General features: G+C 41.3%; 1 protein-coding gene across 10 annotated transcripts in view; it reads left to right on the forward strand.

Moving 5' to 3' along the window:
* The window catches only part of OXR1 (oxidation resistance 1), a 305,008-nt gene that overhangs the window by 203,427 nt on the left and 78,191 nt on the right, over positions 1–23,390 (forward strand). For 2 of the 10 annotated variants that reach the window (XM_052786773.1, XM_052786778.1), the window contains exon 1: positions 12,161–12,329. The exons of 7 other annotated variants lie outside the window; for them this stretch is intronic. In XM_052786773.1, the coding sequence (XP_052642733.1) occupies positions 12,176–12,329 (154 nt within the window). In that variant the 5' untranslated portion in view covers positions 12,161–12,175. Of the gene's footprint in view, positions 1–3,545; positions 3,595–12,160; positions 12,330–23,390 lie in introns of those variants that run through there. One more of the 10 variants, XM_052786775.1, reaches the window with a different exon arrangement.

The raw sequence follows: 23,390 nt of genomic DNA on the forward strand, positions 1-23,390 counted from the left end.
GCTTCTCAGGCCAGTCTACAGCCACTATAATATACCCAGGATGTTTGGCAAAATCTGATGGTTGTCCTTCAGTTCTTTCTTTATTCCACATTTGCTTTCCTTTGTAGAGCACAACTTCAGAGCCCTTAATGCTTAGACATTTGAGAATTTCCTGACAGTCTGCTTGGATTCTTTTCCATACAGGTTCCTGACTTTGCTACTCCATAGTTTATGTTTATAACTCCTCTTTAAACGAAGTTATTGACACCGCCAGTTCGCAAGATTTCCAGTTTTCTGGATAAGGCAACTGAGATGGAGAAGCCACACCGACTTCTGTTCACGTCAGGAGGTTAAAACAGGGAGAAAAATGACGGCAAAGTAATAGCTTTTCTCCCTTTGTGCTTCAAGATCTGTAGCAACTGAGGTGTCTCGTATCTCTCTGAGCCCCCAAACCTGTTCTTCTGAGCTCCCTCAGTCTGTAGAGGTCACCCCCTTCACACTGCAAATGACCCAAGGAAAGAACTTGTGCAGGACTTCTCCTGGTTGCAGAGCAAGGGGACCGGGGTAGTGTCATGGCAAGTCCTAACATCAGAATGGCTGGCCAGGATGAGGAAAAGGTAATGTTGTGCTCACGTCCAGCTTAGTGTCCTATTTCCCACACTGCCAGCAGCAGGTGATAATTAGGGAAAGCATACAGAAGAGGCCAAGTATGGAAAGACGCTTTGCTGGTATTTCCTCTGAGCTTTAGGCAGTCTGTGGCATAGAGACTTGCAGAAACCAGAGTTTGTATCTGCATTCTTGTGCTTAATGGATCTTGGTGGACTTTCTATGAATTTTTCTAGTTTCTTTCTGAACCATTCATAGTTTTGGTACACGCAACATCCTGTGGTAATGAATTCTGTGATTCAGTTATGTTGTGTAACAAAATGTTTCCTTTTCTTTAGATCTTAGTAATTTCATTAGGTGCCCCTAATTCACTTATCATGAGAAACAGTGAATAGTTTTTCTCTGATTTGTTTTCTACTTACTTACATTGCATTTTTTTATCTGCTTTCCTAGAGAGAAGCAGCTTGACACCTTTGTTACTCTTCTCAGTACGTTTTCTGGGTATGTTGCATGGTTTTTTCGAGACAGGGTGACCAACAGTACAATCTATATTCATGAGAAGAATTTAAAAAGTAGTGTAACTATATTTTTCTAATAATTCATCTTTATTTTGCCTTTCAGATGTCTGTTGACTGACATTTTCATATATCTCTTTACTGGATGGTAATAGCTCATTTAAAGCTTATCACTGTGTATGTATAAACATAGTTACACAGTCGGAGGAAAACTTGTCTTTACTCTGCATTTATCAACAGTGAATTTCACCTGCCATTTTGTTTATGATCTGTATTATGAAATAATTTTAAACTTTTTTCAGTAGATTTGACTTTCCCACGTAATTTTGTGTCATCAGCAAACTCCATCGCCTTCTCGTTCTCTCGTCTTAGCCTAATAATCCAGTAAGTTGACATGCATGGATCTCTGTTGGGCTGCACTGATAATCTTTCTTCCGCTGTTGTGAAATCTGACCTCTTGCTTACTGTACTTTAAACCATATTAAATGATAAGCCCTCTTATCCTACAACAGCTTCATTTCCTTGGTGAGGGACTTTGTAAAAAGCTTTCTGAAAATATTAGTACACTGCTATCAACTGATTATTCTTATCCACATGCTTACTGACTCCTTCAAAGAAAAAGTATAGATTTACAAACCAAGACTTAAAAATTTTGTTGATACTTTGCTATTTTACTTATCCAAGTGTCTTCTAATTCTATTATTACAATCTAATTTCTTCATGAAATCTTGAGTAACACCAGAGGTCCTTTACTACCACAGAGTTCATCAAAGCTTTCTGTGCAAAAAAAGGAAAGTTACTGGGGATCTAAAACAAGTCTGAAATATTAAAGGGTTTTTTCAGAATTGCTTTCAGCCTCCTAATAAAGATGGTATTTAATTGCAGCAATTAAGAATCTGTCAGCACTACTGAACTTCAAAATGAACAGCTGTAATTTTGGTGCTTGAAGAGACAGATGAGAAAGACCACAACAGCATATTTAATACTCTATATTTTAGAAGAACTGAGTCTTTATAATCAACCAGTATTATGGTGAATTACTAATAAAATCAAGCAATTGCATTTTATGCAGAGTGAGATTTACTTATATGGCCCTGGTTCCCTGCAACAGCATCAACATCTCATGACTCAACACTACTACCTTATTTCTGCACCAATGCATCATGCATCCAGCCCAGCTGATTAGCTGGAATAATCATTCAGACTTCTGGAACAAAAATGAGACAGTTGCACTACACTAACTACAGTTAGGGTACTGTGCTACTAGAAAGCACACCTTTCTTCAGTAACCTTGAGATATGAGCCACACCCAAGGCAGGACTTCAACATCAGATTAGCAGGAAGTCAAGAGGCAAGTTCCATCATTATTCAAGTATCTGAATTTTTCCTTTTGTATTTAATAAGAAAACACATCAAGGCTAGACAATAGTTTTTTATCCCTTCTATTCTCAGCATCACCTTTCCATTCACTGAAGTTTGTTGACCTTACTAAGGTTCATGGCTAAACCAATATACTCTATATATTTCCAAACTGGAACTAGTATAATTCATTAACATTAGGACCTATAGTTGGGAGAAATAAGCTTTTGACTTCTGCAAAACACAGCAACCTGTTTCCTCGATGAGAAGCATGTCACTAGTGCTTCACACTTAATCACTGTCCGCCAAATCACTTACCAATCCCGAGTCTTGATCCTGAGGCACTGGAGTAAAAAACCTTGACAGACAACCATTAATTACCTTTCAAAAGAATTGTGTTTCTTTGGGATTTTGTACACAATATATGTACACAATATATGTACACAATATTTCACCCTCAGATGAAATATGAGGAAGACAGTGAGATTTGCCATTAGCCATTCTAAATGAAGCCTACAGAAGAGCCCATCTAAACAAATAGAAGGAAATTAATCAGAGGCAAATAGGATCTGTAAAGCTGTGTATGTGCATAGGTTGTCAATGGTGTATACAGCATTGCAGCTAAATGCGGCTGAACGCAAGAGACACAATATACTGCAAATCATTTCAGGGGAAAACTGTGACAGTAATCAAAGACAAGATATCAAAATGTGAGAGAGAGGTGAGAGTTAAGCTGCTAAATCTTAGGGGGAAAACTAATGTGTATAGGATACAGTTTCTTAATTCAGAGATAATACAATAATGGACAGCCTTCAAATGATTTAGCTAGCTAGAAGCAATGTATTTGATTTTTGAGGATAAATTGTAGTAATTATCCCCAAAAGGACAGCATGAGTAACCATCCACAGGTTTTCTACATGATATTATGGGAGCAAATGAATCAGACATATGCTTGTGATGTGGTGCCAGTGGGGGAGGGAAGGAGAGAGAGACCAGATGTTCCTTAAGAAGCAAGATTTAACAAGAAAGAAAAAGCAGAACTTCCTCCTAATAAGATCAACATACTCCTTCTTGGTTTTCATTCAAAAGAAAATTTCAGGAATGTCCTGCACAAATTTAGATGGCTCAGGAAAAGGTATGTACGAAAGGCTTTCATACACTTACTTTACTTAAGGAAAACAACCACAAAAACAGGTAGCAAAGAATGGAACAGAATTCACTCTTTTTTAACTAATCCTTAATCCTCGAATGCAGTGCCTAAGCAGGAGCAAGTAAAATAGAAAATCAGCAATTCTTATTACAAGAATAAAATTGCAACAGAAGGATCAGCTGTTGCCATTAGCCTTATTCTGGCTCCTGATAAATTCTGATGATATTTTTGACCCATTTATCTAAAAAATACCGCTCTACTTCAGATGGCATTCCTACTTAGAACTGGCATTATGTGGCTGCTCATCAGCTGTCCTTAAGTCTGCTTCTTCCAGGTGTCTGAGAAGAATCATTTTGTTCAGATCCATTACAAGGATCCTTGTGTCTTAGATATCTTCATGTCTAAGGGTTGCAACTAAAACTCATAACCTATAACTAAAAGCCATGATGTTTTCTGAATTGGAAACGGATCTGGTGCCAACTGAATATAATGGGAGCATGTGACAAGCAGTCGATTATATCTTCAAACAGACAGAACCTGTTCATTATATAGAGTCATTTCAGTGATTATTAATGCGAGCTTTTCCCCCCAAGGCAGGACTATGGCTTTCTGAAGTATGAGGATCTTGCTATAAATATTAGGAATACAGCTGGTCATGAGGTGGCAAGATACTGATCACAAAGCAGACATTTTTTGTGTGAATGATATGAATCAATGCTTTGATTTGAAATCTCAGTTCCATTATGATTGTTTAGTCTTCAGAAATGGTGTACAACAGAACTGAACCTTAACAACTCCATCCTACCAGAGAGACATTCTGTTTTGTTATGAACCAATCTGGCAATGTAAAAAGGTCTATTGTGAATTGGAATCTGGTTCTTTTGTTTCTGAGCAAGTATCGGCAACCTTCTTACATGGATACAGCACATTAACAACATGATAAGCATTTAATGAGTGTTAAGGAAAGAATAGTTACAGTTATGCTGCAAAAAGGAAAAGAAAAGGATTAAGTCAAGACTGTTTGCCTAAGATTCAAATACCTGATGAATAATCAATTTTCTGATCACCTTTCGTAAGCAATTATTTATCATTTGCATAATTTAGACCTCTGTGGAGGATAGGATTAGCTAGTAAATACTCCAGAGTCATCAATTATACTGTCAGTGTTTTGAACACTCAGTTTCAAAACACATGATGAAAGAACAAAATGTCAATGAGATGATGACATGAAGACAGGGAGACATCTGTGTCTACTGAAAAGTAACTTTGTTCAGCTACTGTTATACTTAGTGAGCATCCTTAAACTGCACGGGTGTCTGTATATGCATGCACATGCATGCATATCCCTCAGGGTCCAAATTAATTTTCATAAAATTCCCTGAACAGAACACAATGTTCTGTTTATAATAAGCCACTATTGACCAAATAAGTATGAACTGAAGACCTGGAGGTCATTTCATATTTATTTGATAAGGTAGTCTATATATAGAGCTGTGTAATTGCCGTTGAAACTAAAGTTCTGCCGTAAACATGGAAAAATCCCAGTATGATAGGCATCTGTCCTCAAGGCCATATTTGAAAACTTCCATGTTGATAATCTTTGATATTCTAACAAATGCTGACATGATGTGTTATTGTAGAATGGACCATTCTGACATCTAAGCATAAATATTATACTTTGGGAAAATAAGAAAAATACAGATTTAGCTTTAGAATATACAGTTTTGTAATGCTAATTCTGTCACTGCTTTTTGAAAAAAACTAGCATAAATGAGGGTTGGATAGTGACTACAGGATATAATTTTTCAGGGAAGATAGGTAACTGCAGGAAAAAAAAGTTGTTACTTACCTGAATCTCTGAAAATTCAGACCATATGCAGCTGAAATTTGGTGCTTCCAAAAGTGTCAAAAAATTCTGGCATGCTTTTGAAATCTGATCAAATTATTTTGCAGGATGAGGTTTAGTGTATTTTACAGAGTAAAATACACTAACTCACTTTACACTCACTTCTATTGCGTTTCATATGCTTAGTATGCATTTTTGTAACTACACTATGTACGCCAGTACAGGACACTTGTGAATCAATTAACTTTTTTTTTCCCTGGTTCAGTAATGTCTTGGATTTAATTGTATGTTTTATTTGTATGGTGTTTCTATCTTTACTATCTAATTTAAACTATGGTATGAAGATTTTTGAAATCTGGCTAGAAAAGCAAAAATTGCTTTCTCCTTAAAGGTGAAAAGGACTTGTTGGTCTGTCCCAAGTGTAAATAGTCTGACTTGGGTTAGGTTAGATACCAACATAACAAACAAAACCATAACATTTATGTAACTACAACCTATATCAGAAGAGACAAAGCACAAACAGGTCAGATGTTGCAGTGGCATCTGACAGGAATGACTTGTCCTCTTGAAACTTTTTAGATTTGGTAAGACAAAAACTAAACACGGTGAATGTTACAGTACTTAAATATTATGAAATTAAACCTAAGGAGCAGTGCTTCAGACTGCATGTTTTGATGCTTAAATGCATTGTAGCGGGAGGCTGAGGTGCCCAAGGTCCAAATGTTCTCCTCAGCCTGGAAAAACCTAATGTCTAGTTGTGGTACCTTTATTTTATACAGCTTCTACAAAAGGAAAGGAAAGATTTATTGAGCCAGATTTGAAATACTAATAAAGTAGGAGTTTGATTCAGTTTTCTACTGAGAAAGCAACTCCCCTAAAAGAGATGCTGTAATGGCTTCCTGTCTTTTTTTGGTGTTATTTCAGGGATAATAAACAAAACATAACCTATACTTGAAGTATCCCAGTCCAGAACCAAGGACTGCCAAATTCCCTTGTTGCCCATGTTTATTCTGCCTTGTTCCTTCAATGTGACATTTTCTGCTGAATAGTGAACAGCATCAGTGATCAAGGTGGAGGCTGGCGCCCATTTCATTCTAATCTTACAGGGAGCTGGTTAGTAAAAACAGAATTAGATCTCTTCCTACTGAAGTCTGAAATTCCAGGTTTACCATTTCTGAGGCTAGTATGCAGATGATAGCTTCCTCCTTGCTGAGTGTCTAATCTGAAAAGAGGATGTGGTATTGTGAAACCTGTATGAACAGACACACCTAACCCACAGTTCTCTGTAAAGAACCTGTTTTAAACACACCCATTTAGATAGTGTCACCTACTGGTTATCTCTTTTAAACTTCTCCCAAATTTATAGTGGCACCAAATTGCCCTTTGGAACTATTTGGACCGTCTTAATCACAAAAATAGACTTGTGCAACTGTTTTTACTTCTGGAAGTGTGTACTTCCGTACTTCATCATTCAAATTAGTGGGTTCATAAGGAAATATGCCTGAGAATGTGGGAGTTCTGCATGCCTCAGTTCTAGCCCCTCCTTCAGGGACTGCATGTGCATTTTGCATTGTATTTAATTTTTACTGAAACAGCATTGGAAACAGACTGCAGTCTGGTTTTCTGTGTCTTAAGAGTTTAGCTTTTTCACTAGGAAAAAAAAAACAATTCCTGAATTATTTCACATTACTAAAAATAGGTTTCATTAAAAATTAAGAGAGAGGTTAGGCTTTTATGCATGTTCTAATTCAAATCCCTATTTTAGCCACTCATTATAGGTTTTGCAACCACATAAATGGTAGGGTCTTGACCAGACATGCTAATTTAGAATACTTAACAAAGGCATCCAGCATCCTCATAGCATTAGATGAGAGCTGGTGCCTCCAGAATAAGTAAGGAAGCTTAAATGAGGCATTTGGTTCAAACTGTCAAAATTACATACTTGCATATAGGTTGCTTATATGCCAATGAACACGGACTGATTGCCAAATGACTGACATCAAGATTTTCACCTCAGAAAGCATGTACAAACCTCATTTCTCACAAAATAAAATAGGGGTTTTGTGTTAGTGCCTAGTGCACTTTCGCCTTGGTAGCACTAGAAATTTGGCCAGATGAATTGCAAGAGGCCCATATCCTGTACACCACGCATGTGAACTGGCCAAGACCTAAGGAAGCTTGCACAGCATCTGCTGGCATTTTGCCTGGATTAGTTGCTGCAATTTGCATTTATTTTCACAAGCAACGAATCTGTCTCCGAAGAAATGATAGGTCACTACCACTTGCTGTGTTTTTATCTTTTTTTTCTCCTTTGCAATACTTTTATATACAATTCTATGTTCAGACCTTGGAAATACTCTTTCCTCATTGTGTCCTTTTCTCTTTGACCAAAACTGATCCCAGTTCTGTCTTCCCTACACCACCAGTTCTTTTAGGATGCAGCTCAAGCAGCTCTCTGCCTGCTCTGGTTTGGGACTTTGGGATCTAGCTACAAGACCAGGTTGTGCCTTTATTTACAGCACCAGATTAGCATAATGTGTGATTAAGCATTGCATCATAAATGCAGACATATTCTGTCAGGCATTTCTTTAGCTACTGAAGGTGTTTTTGTGTGTAATACCGACATGAAGGCATCTCCACTTGTGCCACAGTTTCACTTTGAACTAACATACACGAACACTGAAGACAGAGAGGCTGGTCTGCAGCTTCCTCCCTCCCTTTCCTCTCTTCCAGCCACTTCTACTCTTCTGTTGCTTTGCAACTTGTGCTTCCACAGGTGCTTACACAAAACTCAACCAGGTCTGGAGATCTAACTGGGGATAATATTAGCCCCTCAAGAAAATAAGTATGTTTAGTTAGTTTTGACTAAACTAAAAGATACTTTTAAATGGATCAGCTTTACTGCACAGTTCGTTCACCTGCCAAATGAATGCTCTTGCTCACACTGGTAGCACCAGAACAGGCACAAGCAATTAAGAGCAGGTAGGACCAGCTCCTTCTTTTGGAGGGGCAGTTTTAAGTGATTGGCTTACAGAGATACGCTTTCTGTGCTGATACCACAGGCCAGAAAATAAACCCAGGATTGATCCTTGTTGCACATTCAGAGATCAAATACAAAGTTATTACCCGCCCTCAGCAAAATCCTGGTTGTTTCTAGGCATTAAGGACATAAAAGCAGTATGATCAAGTTTCTGTAAAGGTGTTCAAGATCAATAGAAGTGTAAAAAATTATTATAAATATTGTAGAACATATTTATATTTAGTTTAGTTTTACGGCAAAAGGGACACACACTGCTTATGTACGTAGTGTTTACATTGCTCCTACCAATTAAAAAGTTGAGGAATGCTGCAAAGCTTTTCAGATGGAAATGTGGGCTATAATCTTAAGTCCCAATATATTACATTTTATAAATGACACAGGATTAAGCCCGGTCAGTTTTCAGACTGGAGATCTTTTGTCAAAAATCTTGCTGTCATAGGTGTGGCACAACTAAGTAGAAACAGCATCTTAAAGCTCATAATAGTACTGCTGGATGTTTGTGTTGAAGATGCCTACTGAAGTAGTGTAACTCTGACTATATTCTTCACAATGTAATAATAATGCAATAATAATGCTTGTATTACCTCAGTGCCTTGAAATTTTATCAGTAGTCAACGTCACATATCTTAAAGAGTAGTATTACCTTTTATGAGCACAGACACCTAAATCTTGTTTTTATAGTTAAGACAGTTCAGTTGAAGAATTTGTTCTTCCTAAGTAAAAACATTGCTAAATGGATGCTTTTGAGTGCAGGCAATGATTTTCAATACTATGAAAATTGCATTGCAGTAATAGGTGATCATTTTATACTTCAGTTAGACTATGACCTCACCTGGAGTACTGTGTTCAGCTCTGGGGCCCCCAGCATAAGAAGGACATGGACCCGTTGGAGTGAGTCCAGAGGAGGGCCACAAAGATGGTCAGAGGGCTGGAGAACCTCTCCTGTGAAGACAGGCTGAGAGAGTTGGGGTTGTTCAGCCTGGAGAAGAGAAGGCTCTGGGGAGACCTTATAGCAGCCTTCCCGTACCTAAAGGGGGCCTACAGGGAAGATGGGGAGGGACTCTTTATCAGGGAGTGTAGTGATAGGACAAGGGGTAATGACTTTAAACTGAAAGAGGGTCGATTTTGATTAGATATAAGAAAGAAGTTCTTCCATTGTGAGGGTGGTGAGGCACTGGAACAGGTTGCCCAGAGAGGTTGTGGATGCCCCATCCTGGGAAGTGTTGGCCAGGAAGGAAGGCCAGGCCCCCAGGCCATGAGGCTTTGAGCATCCTGGTCTAGTGGAAGGTGTCCCTGCCCATGGCAGGGGGGTTGGAACTAGATGGTCTTTAAGGTCCCTTCCAATCCAAACCATTCTATGATTCTATGATTTGCGAACAAAGCAGATGAAAGCTGCTAAAATGCAACAAATTCATAGTTATCAAAACATTTACCTTGAACACTTCATCAAAATGTTGGCTGAATCTGAATCTGCAGCCTCTATCACTGCAATATAATGATAAATGCTGCATAATATGGGCTCGGAAGAGAAAAAAAAAACTGTTTCAAACGACAGAGGAAATAATACATGCAATGAGTACAGTAACAGAGGTGCATATGTGGCTAGAGTACTGGTGGACAAGCCAGCTCAAAGTTTCAAAAGTGCTGAGCACCACAGTTGTAAACTCATGCCTGGTGCAAAGACATAGGTAAATTTGCCTAAAATAGAATCAACAGGGCAAAAGACCAACCATAACTTCTTCACAGCGGAAACACTGTAATGAGATGAAAACTAATTACAGTGTTTAGAGCAAGACAGATCTGGTAGGCAGAATAGTTTATATACTAAACATCTAGTGGTACTTAGACCATGCAGTGACTCTGCAGTTCCCAATTTATTCATTAGTCCTGGAACAGACAGATTACACATACATTTCTACTTGCAGGTTTTGGGGGGAGGGAGGGAGGGAGGGAGGGAGAGCTAATTCTGCTGAAAATTTCTAGTTCTGTTTCAGTGAAAAGGTTTTACTTGAAAAAAGTCTTGAACATCATTAGCTCCTGAGCAGGAACTGATTTAAGTAGTAGAAAGGTTGATTTGAGAGTACTGTTTAGATCAAGTAACCCTCAGAAATCAGCACTCCAAAATGCTGACGTTAAACTCTGATTTAATTGAGCAGCTGCTACAAGTGAATAGGAGTTGAGATGGCTCAGCACTTTGTTCCTCTGTTCTGCATGTACACAATAGATTTGGCTCAACAAGAGCATTTTTTATTAAACAATGCTTTCATTTGCAGCAAGATGCAGCATGTAATTGCATCATACTCTGATTAGAATATAAGGACATTATCTTACAGTTCTGCGTTCGTAACGTCTATGGCACAGGTAGTAAATATAATGATATGGCTGTTCTTCCAGCCTCAATACGTGCAGAATGCACATCGTAAGGCAGATCTTAATCATGAGATTCAATGCCTTAGATGTTTCTTTCTCTGCTAAAATGTTGGATCATGTTCTAACTGGTTTTATTTTTTCAAACCTTAAAAGTTCCAAGAATTGCGAGGACAGAAAATGTGAGCGTACAAATGAACACCAGAATCCAATCGTCTTTTTCAAAGAGAAAGAAACATTTGTATACCTAGTAAGTTCTGCTGGAAGACTGAAGCAGCATTGCGAGTTCAAAGGCTGAGTCAGTTATCAAAGTTGGCTAACACACAGAGGAGGACAGCGTGACATGGCTGGGCTAGCACAACAAGGACAGTGGCATCCCAGATGGCAGGCCAGTCTGAGAGTGTGAGGGATCAGAAGCGGAACAGCAAAACCACACAGCTGGTCTTGTTTTACAGTTGCAGTGGTAAAACATCTCAATATCCACAAATGCGAGAAGATTTAAGAGATTGCCTTGATTCGTGGTTTTCATGCTGCTTAGTAAAGGGAAGCAGAGACGCGAAGCTATAACTTAACAGAAAGCCTTGCAGCACGTCACCATAAAGTGATGAGCTTTCACAAAACGCAACTAAAACCCCAAACTGCGGAGAAGTTCGTAAAGACGTACAGGTGGCCATGAGTCTGCCCGAGACTAAAGGGGAGCCATGTCCCAAGCACCCTGGTTACAGAGGCAGTAAGGAGACCGGGGCGTCCACCGCTCCCATTCGTGGCCGTCACGAAACCCCCCTCATGGCCTACAGCCCCAAAAGCCCTCTCGGCCAGCGGACAGGACGTCTTCTTGCAGCAGAGGGAAGTTTGGGAGGCCTGCCTCCCCCCTCCGCCGTCCTGTGGAAGAACAAGGAGCCTCCGAAGGATGCGGGGCGCTGAGGCAGCTGCGGGCGGAGGGAGCCGCTGAGGAGAGGCTGCCCCTCCGCCGGAGGGCGGCCGCGGCCTAGGCGGCCCGCGTCCGCCGAACCCGGCCCCGCGCGGCGCCCCGCGGGCCTGCCCCGGCCCCGGGCGCGCCTGGGTGTGGGGTCGGCCGCGGACCCCCGCGGCGCCGCGGCCTCGGCTGTCACGGCCGGCTTCTCTCACGGCCCGCGGGTCGCGCCCGTCCGCGCCCAGCCCCGGCGGCGGCGCCGCGGCCCCTTTAAATGGAGGCGGGGCCGAGCCCCAAAGTTTGCACAAGTTGTGGAGCGGGGCCGGCGGCCGCGCGGAGCTCTCTGTCCGGCCCGGCCATGGCGCCCCTCGGCCGTTAGGAGCCCCCCCCCCCCCCCGCCATGGACTACCTCACCACCTTCACCGGCAAGGGCGGCCGCCTCCTGCGCGGCACCGCCAGCCGCCTCTGGGGGGCCGTGCCCGGCGGCCTCCGCCAGGTCCGCTTCTCGGACAGCCGGAGCCGCGGGGCACCGGGCCCCGCCAAACCGGCGCCAGGTACCAGCGGGGGGGGGGGGGGCAGCACTCGGTCAGGGGCCTCTCCGGGCACCGGGTTCGGCTTCTCGCCCCCTCTGAGCCTCCCCGGCGGGGAGCGAGCTGCGGGAGAAGTGAGAGCGTGCGGGAGCAGGAGGGGGCGAGGGTCCCTTCCCCAGCCGGGAGTGGCCCGCGGCTCCCCCGCCGTGCCCCGGGCTCGCAGCCTTGCCCTGCCGTGGCCCGGAGCCCTGCGGCCGGCTGCTCTGCCCGGGCGGCTCGGAGCGGCCGCCGAGGGCGGAGGCGGCGGGGGAAGAGAGCGAAGGGAGGGCGGGGGGGGCCGCCACGCGGGCCAGGGCCTGCCCCGCCGCCGTGCTGGGGCGGCTGCCCTGCTGCCGGCGCCTGCCTGAGCGGAGCCTGCGCCCCGGAGGGATTGCACCAGAAGACGGGTCTAGTAACAACAACAAAAACCCAAACCACCAGCTTTGCTCTTGCTGCTCCTCTTCCTGATTGCAGTGAGAGTACTACTGCATTGACTTTCATTACCCATCGCTCCCACACACACAGGCACAATTTCCTGGTACTTTCATTGACCAGGGTGAGGGAAAGTGACTGGAGCACGAGCTCCCCGACTTGAGATCTCCTTTGTGTACAGGGTGGTTTCTGCCTCTCACGTGCTCCTGAAGAACAGGCAACAGTACTTTGGAAGTAGGTTTCGTGATGGTAAGGGCAGAAGTAGTACCTCTGCCTTTCAGTGGTCAGACAGCGGACAGTAAGTGACTCTTTTTGCCCTGTCCCTGGGAGGAAGAGGGCCGCTTTTGTCACCCTCTTTTCTTGATAATGTTATCGGGCTGTACGTATGGGTATTGTAACTTGCTCATCTGAAGCAACTACTCAGATTGGCGAGAAACACCTGGAAAACTGGAGGGGTGGACAGTGAACATATGCAGACTGTGGATGCAGAAGAGGACTGGGCAATAAGGACTCTAGGAGCAATCAATGCTATTGATTGGCAATTAAAAACAAACCATGACGTAACTAGTAAAAGCAGCATGGTCTAAGGACTGCTTGGAAAGAAGACGACATATGAATTAAGTTTGTGAAAATGCTTTCTAATAGATCTGAAGAGCAGCTTCCTGTTTCAAGAAGCTCTGTGCTGTGGATGATCGCATTTTTGTCATTGTCCATAGGTAAGGCTGAAGTCAGGTCTCTAGTGAAAGGTAATATTAAAGACCGTTACGTTTCTTTGTTACTTTAGGTTATTTTTGAAGAGTAAAATAGTTGGTTTTTATCAAGAGAAACAAGATCTGGTACTCACTGTAGTAGGCAAGGCAATAGGAATGCCCGTGCAGTCTGTCAGATGTAGATGATGTCTCCTTGTGTGCCTTGGATCACACTTCTTGCACAGAACGGATAATAGGCAATGAGCAATATTTACAGTGCCACTCTTTCTTTCTTTATTCTGTGTACCCCAAGACATACAGGGCGAGAAAGAGACAGCAACTTGTGTTTCAGCAGTGAGATGAAGTATCTTGAATAAGGTCTCTACAAAGTGTTAAAGGCTTGTTGATAAAGATTACTTACACACTTTTGCAGAAGCAAAATGGCAGTAAAACTCTTCAGCTTTTTCTGGTCTTTTGATCAGTTACAAGGCCATGTGTTCAGCTGTTTGTCTAAAGCGTCTCCTGTGATACATGTGGTTTCTTGGAGGGAGAAGCTCTCTATGACTATTCTTCCCCTCTTGCTCAGGGATAAAGGATTAACTTAAGACTGCATTATAATGTTTTGTTTTTTCCCTGGCTTTGAGCAGGAAGTGATTTCCTCAGATACTTCCATAATGTAATACTTAAAATTTGTGTTAATGAAAAGTGACTGCAGTTCAGGAATGCAGGGTGGGTTTCTGTGTACATAGAATTTTTGACAGAACCAGACTTTGAGTTTTTCCTAACCTAGGCAGAGCACACTGTGTGAGGCAATTAGATCCTGGCCCTCCCATGCTGTCATCTTCACAGGGTTTCTGTCAGTTATGGGCAGAAACAAATTCTTGTGACTGTAGAATTCTTCTTCTGGCAAGCATTTTGCTGGCTTTCACAAACCTCCTGTGCCCTGGTAAAGGGTGCTGTGGAAGCTGTAACAATGATTACAATACTTCAGTTGAAATCCAACACTGTTTTAATTAGAGATGGGTCCCCTGACATTAACTTAAGCCTTAAGGGCAAATGCTAACTACTCCAAATGTTCAATCCCTGTATGTGGTGTTCTGGATCCAGGCCTACCTATTACTCTATCTTTTTTCCCACTTAGGACTTTCAGAAGGATCTTTTCAGTGTTCATTTTCCTTGCATGGTTCAGTTGTGACTATGCATTACTTCTTAAAAGAATAGTTCTTCATAAATACCTTAAAACCCTGTTTCACGTTTCTGGAACAAACCCCAACCTTTTTTTTTCTTAATTATTTTTACTTTCACATCTACGGTAAAGTATTTCAATTTTATTCGTGTAATATTAGTAAATTTGCATTTACTTTTTTCTCACTTGTCTTTCTAAGCAGTTCAACAGCTGCTCTATAAGGTTTCCAAGTTCAGGGAGGCAAGTTTGTTCAAGTGCTGTACCTTAAATCACTGTTCTGAGCCTGTGTACTTCTTTGGGTACATACAGAACAGTTTATAGTATTTCTTAGTAGGGAGAAAGGAGGCACTGGAAGACTGAGTAGTGCCATAGGAGGCTGTAAACCTGTTTAACCAGTTAACATTGTTTGTGTCAGCAGCCAAGTCAGTGACATAACTTTAGAAAGGCATTTTGTCTTTTAATGATTGTGGTAGAGGATAAAAATGCAAAGAGGACCAGAAATTCTAGAGAAAGCATCTGGCTTTAGTAAAGGCACTAACAATAACTTCAGAGTGTAAAATTCCTTTAAAAAATAAAAGGCCTCGTGGGCTTTGAAATACAACTTCAAAAGATAGTCTATTGATAATTTCTAGGAAGGGCTAGTATGTATGTATTCAAGGCCTGGATTTACCTAGAGACTTTAGCTTGGACAGAATGTAGCTTTCTCGTTTGTTGGTATATATTGTGTTGAAGTTGCACGCGTGTGTTTATTTGCTTTAAGATGCAACCAAAGGCTTTAGGGAATGTGTGATTAAGGATTATCTTTACTGCAGAATTAACTTGAACATTCAGTTTAATTTGAGTCTCATCTATGCAAACCTCTTACTTAAATGAGCCAACAGCATGTCTCATGGTTTAGTATGCTCTTTGCTTTGTCTGCTGTGTAAGGGGGAGTGTGGCTGGCAGTGAGGGACATGGTTTCGCTTCTTTTCTGTGACACTGGTGAGGCCATACTTTGAATATGCTTTTTGGTTTGGTGTACCTCTGTTAAAGAAGGCTGCTGAGAAACTGTAGAGGGTCCAGCCAGTATGCTGAGGGGCATAGGGCACATGACCTTTGAGGAGGGATTGAGGGAGCTGGGCTTTAGCCTTGCAAAGAGGAGACCAAGGCAGCTTAGAGGCAATCTGTGACCTACATCTGCCTAAAGGGGCACACTCTTCTCAGTAGTAAGAGATGATAAAAGAAGGGGCAGCAGCCACTAGTTTTAGCTTGGGAGGTTCAAATTGGACAATAGAAAAAAATTCACAAGGAGAGTGGTTCATCACTGGGACAGATTACAGTTTTAAGCTGACTTAATTTGATACTGACAATGTTTCTGCTTCAAACTGGAGGCTGGAATACTCAAGAGGTTTCTTCCAGATAACACTTTCATTCTGTGAGGATATACTTCCATACCTGGATTCTCATGCTTCTTCCCTCCTGGACGTTTTCACTTCACTTCTGTTTGCGGTCACTTCATGGAGGGAGGAGATACACTGCACAGGCAGTCTTGACTTCCTGCAGTAGTCTCTAAGTACAGAAGTTAAAGAAATGAGAATCAGTGATTCAGAACTTCTTGCTCAGAGAATCCTCTTAACCAGTCTGTCAGGGAAATTGTTCTAGCTGCCTTCTGTTAAAAGATTTTTTTTGTTGTTGTTGTTTTTCTCCCTCAGGCTCAACTTGATTGTTCAGTTCTGAACCATGTGGCCCGTGGGTTTATTTACATTTTTTTCTTATCAGCTTTTGAGTCTTGATTGGTGAGATAACCGTACATAGTATATCCAGTAAGCCATGTGGCCTGTCAGTCCTCTGTACTATGGTGAAGGTAGCAGCAGCGCATTAGGAAGATAAATGTGCAGGGCCAAGTTATAGTACATTTGTCAAGTCTTGCTGTAAAAGTTAGTATCTTCCTTTCTAAAAATCTGTCTCGGAATAAAGCACACATGAGAATAAAATAGGTTATTTCTTCACTTCATCCTTATTCAGTACTTCAGTTTTAAGAAATTAACTTTAACAGGTGTATGATCAAGTATGAGAGAGGCTTCAAAGTGGGGAGACACAATTCTGCAAGTTTTCTTGTACACACTGTTCCGGATGAAGCACATGTGAAATGTACCAGCACCCTTTACAAAGATGCTAATGCTTCACTTCCATGTCTGAAAATACTTCGGTTGGTACAGGCATAAGAAGCAAATGTGATCTTGGAATGTAGCAGGCTGGGTGACTCAGTCATCTTGTGATATGTTAATGTATGCACAATCTCTTCTTCCGACTTATGCGCTACTAGTATATAGAAGTTCTTTACTATTCCCTTGGTGTATGTGATGTTAAATGATCTTTTACTTCATGTTATGCTTTGTACTACTACATCTTGCCCTGCCTTTATTTCTTCAAGCTTTGGGGCTACAGAATTCACTGTGTGTCATTTTGCCCAGCCTTTGCTGTTGATTGTGCTGTGAGTTTGTTTGCTGATGTGAAACTGAACTGTTTTAAAAACTAGTCCATTGGGAACTTATTGATATACCCCTCCATTCTGCTAGTTTCTATTTCACTCTCCCCTTTAGTGAATTTTTGACATAGTTTACAATTCTTACTCCATTTTTTACTGTTCAGTAGGATTCCCACATGTATCAGATGTTTTACTGAAGTTCAGTGTGTATCTGTTTCAGTTGTCTGCTAGATTAGTTTTTAATCTAAGTACAGTTTATTCAAGTAATCTGGTATCCTTTGACTGTATCGTGTGTTTGTTTTACTTCATGCTCATGGCTGCCTTTCGACTTACTACATGTATCAATAATACCGTTCTGTTCATCAGTAAGTAACACACCTTGCTGTGTTATATGTGTGGATCTCCTTCTGGCTTGGTTTGGAGGTGGCCTTATACATCTGCTTTGCCTGCCAGAAAAATGTGGGAGGAAACAGAGGTAACTAGAATTGCAGTCAAGACCATTTAGCCCTGCTTAAAGTAGGGAAGACTGTGACTTCAGGCTAGGTTTCTCAGTGCTTCATCCAGCTGGACCTTGAAAATGTCCAAGGATGGAAACTGCACAACTGCTCTGGACAATTAGATTTTTACCTTTTATCCAGTCAGAAGCTCTGCTGTTTGTCCATTATGTCTGTTGTCTTTTGTTCTCCCACTGTACATCACTGAAGAGCCCGGCTCTGTCATCTTGACACCTGGGGGGAAGCTATCTAGAAGGTACGGGATGCTGCTGTTACAGTCCCTCAAAACCATCTCTTCTTTAGGCTGGAGAACCTCTGTTCTCTTAGCCTCTTCTCACAGCCCCTGACCACCTTGGTGGCCCATCACTGAAATAGTTTTCATTTATCAGTGTCTGTCTTATATTAAAAGGGACTGGAGGGGTGGGGGACAGGAACACTAGAGCCAGTATTCCAAAAGCAGTCTGAGTGCCAAGTTAAGGAGACTAGTTGCTTCTCTCTGGCGCTTTCAGTCTGCTGGCTACGCTCCTGTTAATACAGCTGTGGATGCTGTTGGCTGTCCTTGTTGCCAGGGCACACAGCTGGCTCGCGTTCAGCTTGCTGCCTACCAAGACCCCCAGGCTTTTGTCAGCAGAGCTGGTCCCTGGCCAGGCAGTGCTAGCCTGTACAACACAGGGGATTCTTCCTTCCCATGCAGAGGACTGTTGTTGTGTTGAATTTCATAAGGTTCCTGTCAGCTTGTTCCTCCAGCTTGTCCAGGTCCCCCTGAATGGCAACCCTGCCCTCAAGTATGTTGACTGGTCCCCCCAGTCTGATGTCATCAGCAAACCTAATGCAATAAACTTGTACAGTAAGATGTTTACTGAAGCATTGGGTATAATTTCACATACACAGTAGGTCTCTGTGTGTGTTAGCAGAGCAGTTGTAGTGCACAAGTCTGCTGTATTATTAGGATAACCTGACTGACTTTGAGCTTAGAAAAACTAGGTACCATTGGCTTAAGTGTGATAAGGCAAAGTGTAAATTCTTAAAGATGTCTCAGGATAGCTTGATATTGCTGCTTGATGGTCAAACTGCTTGTGTGGTATTGTGTAGACTTGAAGATATATGACTAAATGGGCCTAAATACCTGAAAGAGGTGGACAATAATTATTAATTGGAAAAGTTGACTTCCTTTGCTGTCTCAGTAGAGCAGCCATGATTTTACTAGTTTTCATTAATATATGAATTTGGTCTGCAGAGAGGTTGTACAGGAGGTAGAGATTGCACTTAGGTAATCTCTAATGTATTAAACTGTATACATACATGTTTCAGATGGAACTGGGAAGGAAGCTTACTGTTGTGAACACATGCTGTGGCATAAAATTTGGTGAAGCGTTTATGTTTACCCTGAATATGAAATGTTATTTTAGAAGAAAGCCTGTGTGATGCACACATATCAGGAGTGTCACACATGGAGCTGGCTTTATGTCTCCTAGTCATTTGGAGAAGTGGCCTGCCTTAAAGTTGTTTCTATTGAATTTTTTTTCATTCTGAAATCATGCATTTAATTATTTCTGCCTACGTGCTATGCAGCTGACTGGATGGCAGAAAAGAGGGTCATGTGTTGGGGGGATCACAAAATGAACCTGAAGTAGTGCTGAATCTATGTTGCAGGAAAAAGCTAGTTTGATGTGGTGTTAATGCTGCATCAGCACTTCAAAGGTCTTGGATGCATTTAGTTTGGGGGTTTGCTTGAGAAAAATGTGAACAAAAGAATCATGTGGAGAGCAGTGATAAGGATCAAGAGTTTTGAGAGCATGACTTAGACTGAATCACAGAATAAGTAGCAGTTGCTTAGCAAGAGGAGGCTAAAGGGGTCATTGTTTATGACACTGCCTTGCTCTGAAAACTACCATTTTGGCTAGAAAACTAGAGGCTACTAGCATCTTGTAGGCTATTAGGGCCTCTTTGTTTCTGGTTCCTAAGACATTGGAAGATAACTGAGAATAATATTCCGGTAATTAGCATAAGCATATCTAACTGCAGGAGGGGGAGAAGGGTCAATGAGGCAGTTGCTCTACTGAGATGTAGCCCCTGCTATTAGGAAACCCAAGTCACCAAGCCTTATGGAATATAAAGATTTCCTACTTTAATCTTTTTTGTTTCTTTATGTGAATAGATTTTAAAGATCTAATTGTTATTGAGCAGAACTAATCTAATAAAGATGTAGTATCTATGCTTTCTCAGTTTATCAAATAGTTGTTTCATGTGCTGCTAAATAACAATGTCTCTGAGAATATTTCAAAGAAAGACTACTTTTCTTTCCTTACTTTGTTGTGATTTGGTTTCTAAAAATCTTCAGCCCATATGTGCTGCATGTTTTTTTTAAGATCCTGTGAAAAATTGTGTCCTAGACAAGCATTTAGCAAGGTTGCTGCTTCTGCCTTTTTCTTAAACACATGTAAATCTAATGCATAACTTGCAGTTCTCATTGGGGGGTGGGGGTGGGCAGGGGGATAAATCCTCTTTCTCTCATCTTCTTGACCATAATAAGATCAGTTACTAACTGTAAACAATTTGCATTAATTGTTGACTTGTCCAGCTTACTTGCTTTATCTCAGAGGATACTTGTTTGGTTTATCAATTTATTCCTCTGGAAAAAGTGATCTTTATAATTTCTGTCAACATTGAAATGAATAGATCAGTAACTGAGAAACATTGCAAGTTATTTGAGATTTAAGCTTATCATGCAGAAAAATAGTAGCGTAAAGGAAAATTTAGTACATTATGTGGAGCTTGAAGATACTCCTAAGCAGTTCTTAGCATGTACCATTGCATTGTTACTCACTGTACAAATCTTGAGTTCTCTTTATCAGCTCTTACTGCCAAAGTCCAAAGGATGTGCTAGAAACATCAGCAAGCAGAAAACTGAAGGTCTACAATTCAGCTCAGATGGCATACTAAGAAATGTCAGTCTTGTGTCAATTTGAACTAGCAGCACCACTGGAATATTTTCAGTCAACCAAAATTCAGTGGCACAGGGCCTTACAGAAGCAGCTTATAGAAGCCTCCCTATAAATGTTGGAATTTAACTTCAGTTGTCTTCAAATTGCAGTTAAATAATGCCACTGACTATTGCATATTTTAAGGTCAAAGCTGCCTTATTGAAAACTGTATATTCCTAAAACATGATGTTCCTAAAAACCCTTTTCCTATCTTGTATAAATATGTTGGAACAGTAAGTACTTCTTTCTGGTTGTGTTGATGATCATATGTAACCATTCTTATGCTACAGTCATTTAATCTTAAGTTTCTGTATGTATGCATCCAGACTAAATATTGGTCTGGTGTCATTCTGAACACTGCCTTCTGCATCTTTCTAGTTCTAGTCTTTTAAATCCTAGATAGTTTAAATATTTTCTTGTCATTTGTGGATCTGACATGTAATCTTCCACTTCAGTGTTTCAAGCTGTTGTGGAGGTCCAGTCCTGTGAAATGGTAGTTCAGAATTAAAGCATCAACCCTGATGTTACAAAAGGTCTGGTCTTGTTTGTGTCTAAAACAGCACAGCTAGAGATCTGATAACCTAGCACCACAGATCCCCACGTTGAACAAGTTACTGTTGGCTCTTGAGGTTGTGTGCAGCATGGTCGGTGGTGTCAGGTTTTTCTTATACCTGTGGTCTGAGAACATCAGCCTTTGGTAGTCTCACTCGGGTACCGCTGGCCGATGAGGTAATGGTTTTGGGTAACCTAACAAGATGAGCTTGTGTGCAACAGAGTTATCATCAGGAAAATAAGTAAAATGAAAGGATGAAACTGATTTTTGTTGGTGCTGAGGTCTTTTCGGACCACTGCATCCTATGCTGGCAGCTGTTTCCCTTCATGTGCTTCCTAGAACACAAGGATGACTGAAAGTTGCACTCACTTTCCTCTCAAAAATAAATAGCCTGCTCGTTCAGTGAGAGATAGTTGGAGGCTTTGCAGTATGCCATCAGGGAGGTTGAACTCGTGTCTCTGCTACTCTGACCTATTTTCACAATTGAAATACCTCCTAGTTTTGTTTCTGAGGTGTTAGGTGAAACGGATGGATTCTCTATGAAGAGACAGCTCAAGCACTGGGGCTGTGGGCAGAGGTGTGGATTTTGATAGCTATGCCCGGTGCTTGCCCAGCTGGGTAGTCGGCGCACACATAGCTCAGCACTGCCTGCCTCCAGCTCTTCTTGACTTGGGGGACTTAGTCACAGCAGGTTATGAAACTCTTGAATCCTGTATCCATATAGTGAGGAGGAAATAATGCTATCACAGAGGGAAGGAATGGAAGTGGGCACTGATGGGAAGGGTAGGAATTACTACTGTCTTAGGTATGGAGGGGACGACATTAAAAAAAAAAAGAAAAAAGATTAAAAACTGCAGATTATAAGCTCCTGGGGAATTTGTGGTAGGAGTTCTCCTGACGTCTGATTCCCTCCAAGGCGCATCCAACAGGGACCTTCCTTCCACACCCCTACCTGCTGGTTGCTCTTGCTTTCCTGAAGTTACCAGAGTGCTCTGAAGTCTAAAGCAACAGGTCCTTCTGCCCTGAAGAACAAATAACTTTCCTTTTTTATTTCTGGCACGAGGAACAGAAGTGGTTATTTGTGCAAGACTTTATTCTACTGTTCAATTACTGGAGAGGGAGAAGATAACTTATCTTGACCTCTTGAGTGACACCTGTCTGCAAACTCTTTAGACACTTATACATGAACCAGTAAGAAGCAAAAGGAAACTTAAATTTGGGTTAGGAAAAAAAACCACACAAACAACATTGGGCTATATACAAGTGCATATATACATTTGTAGTATGGGGCATCTTTATTTCTATCTAATAGTGGCGTGGGGGGCAGACAGGGGAAGAAGATGCTTGTTCTACAATAGGGGTGCTCAGTGTATAGATTATTAAGGCATTTACAGGATCCTGGATGAGATCAGTCTGTCTTCACCTGCATCCTTTGACTTTTGCTTAGGAGTATCTGAACCAGACTGCTGTTGAAAGAAGATGATTATACTGCTGGCAAAGGTTTGATATGGGCTGAAAAATTTGGAACAGCTACAGTCAAGCAGCTGTTGCAGTTTTTCGGTAGCTTGCTGAGGAGGCACCTGTTGTGTTGCAAGGTCAGGTAGACACTTTGGTAACAAAATACTTGACCTGGAAGAGGAGACTGTTGGCTACTGTTAAGTCTACACACAAACTTTTAGTGTATTTTATTCATTACTGAGCTGGCTTAATTTCCCCTAGAGACATTTGTAGTGTCTTTAAAAACTGTTCATATAATCAGAAATAAAGGTTTATTTTAGGTAACTTTTTAAAAGCTGCAATTAGTAAATAAGGGAAGAAATACCTTTTAATGTATTTAATTCTGCATCCAGCTGTATTCATTCCAGTACCTAGATATTCAGAATTTCTGGAAAGTTTTTAAAAGTAGGCTTATAGTCTTGACTGTCATTCATAGCTTTCATAAAAACTTACCATAATTAATACCATCCATAGATAAATTTTTATCTTGTAGGTATGGAAACATTCTTCCTCAGACTTTTTTCAATATATAAAAGAAGTAGAATTAGTCCAATGTTTATTTCTTTATTATATAAAGAATATCCCAGGAGAGTACTATGTTGAATCTGCTAGTCTTCTAGAAATCACTTTTATTGTTGTCCTCTGCAGCTTGCCCTATATAGCAAATGTAAGATATTTGCTGAGGTTTATGTTTTTGTTTTGTTGTTGTTGTTATTAGTAGTAGTATTTTGTTTCTTATTTTTT

This window comes from Harpia harpyja, chromosome 5 (assembly GCF_026419915.1).
Source record: "Harpia harpyja isolate bHarHar1 chromosome 5, bHarHar1 primary haplotype, whole genome shotgun sequence".
Taxonomy (NCBI): Eukaryota; Metazoa; Chordata; class Aves; order Accipitriformes; family Accipitridae; genus Harpia; species Harpia harpyja.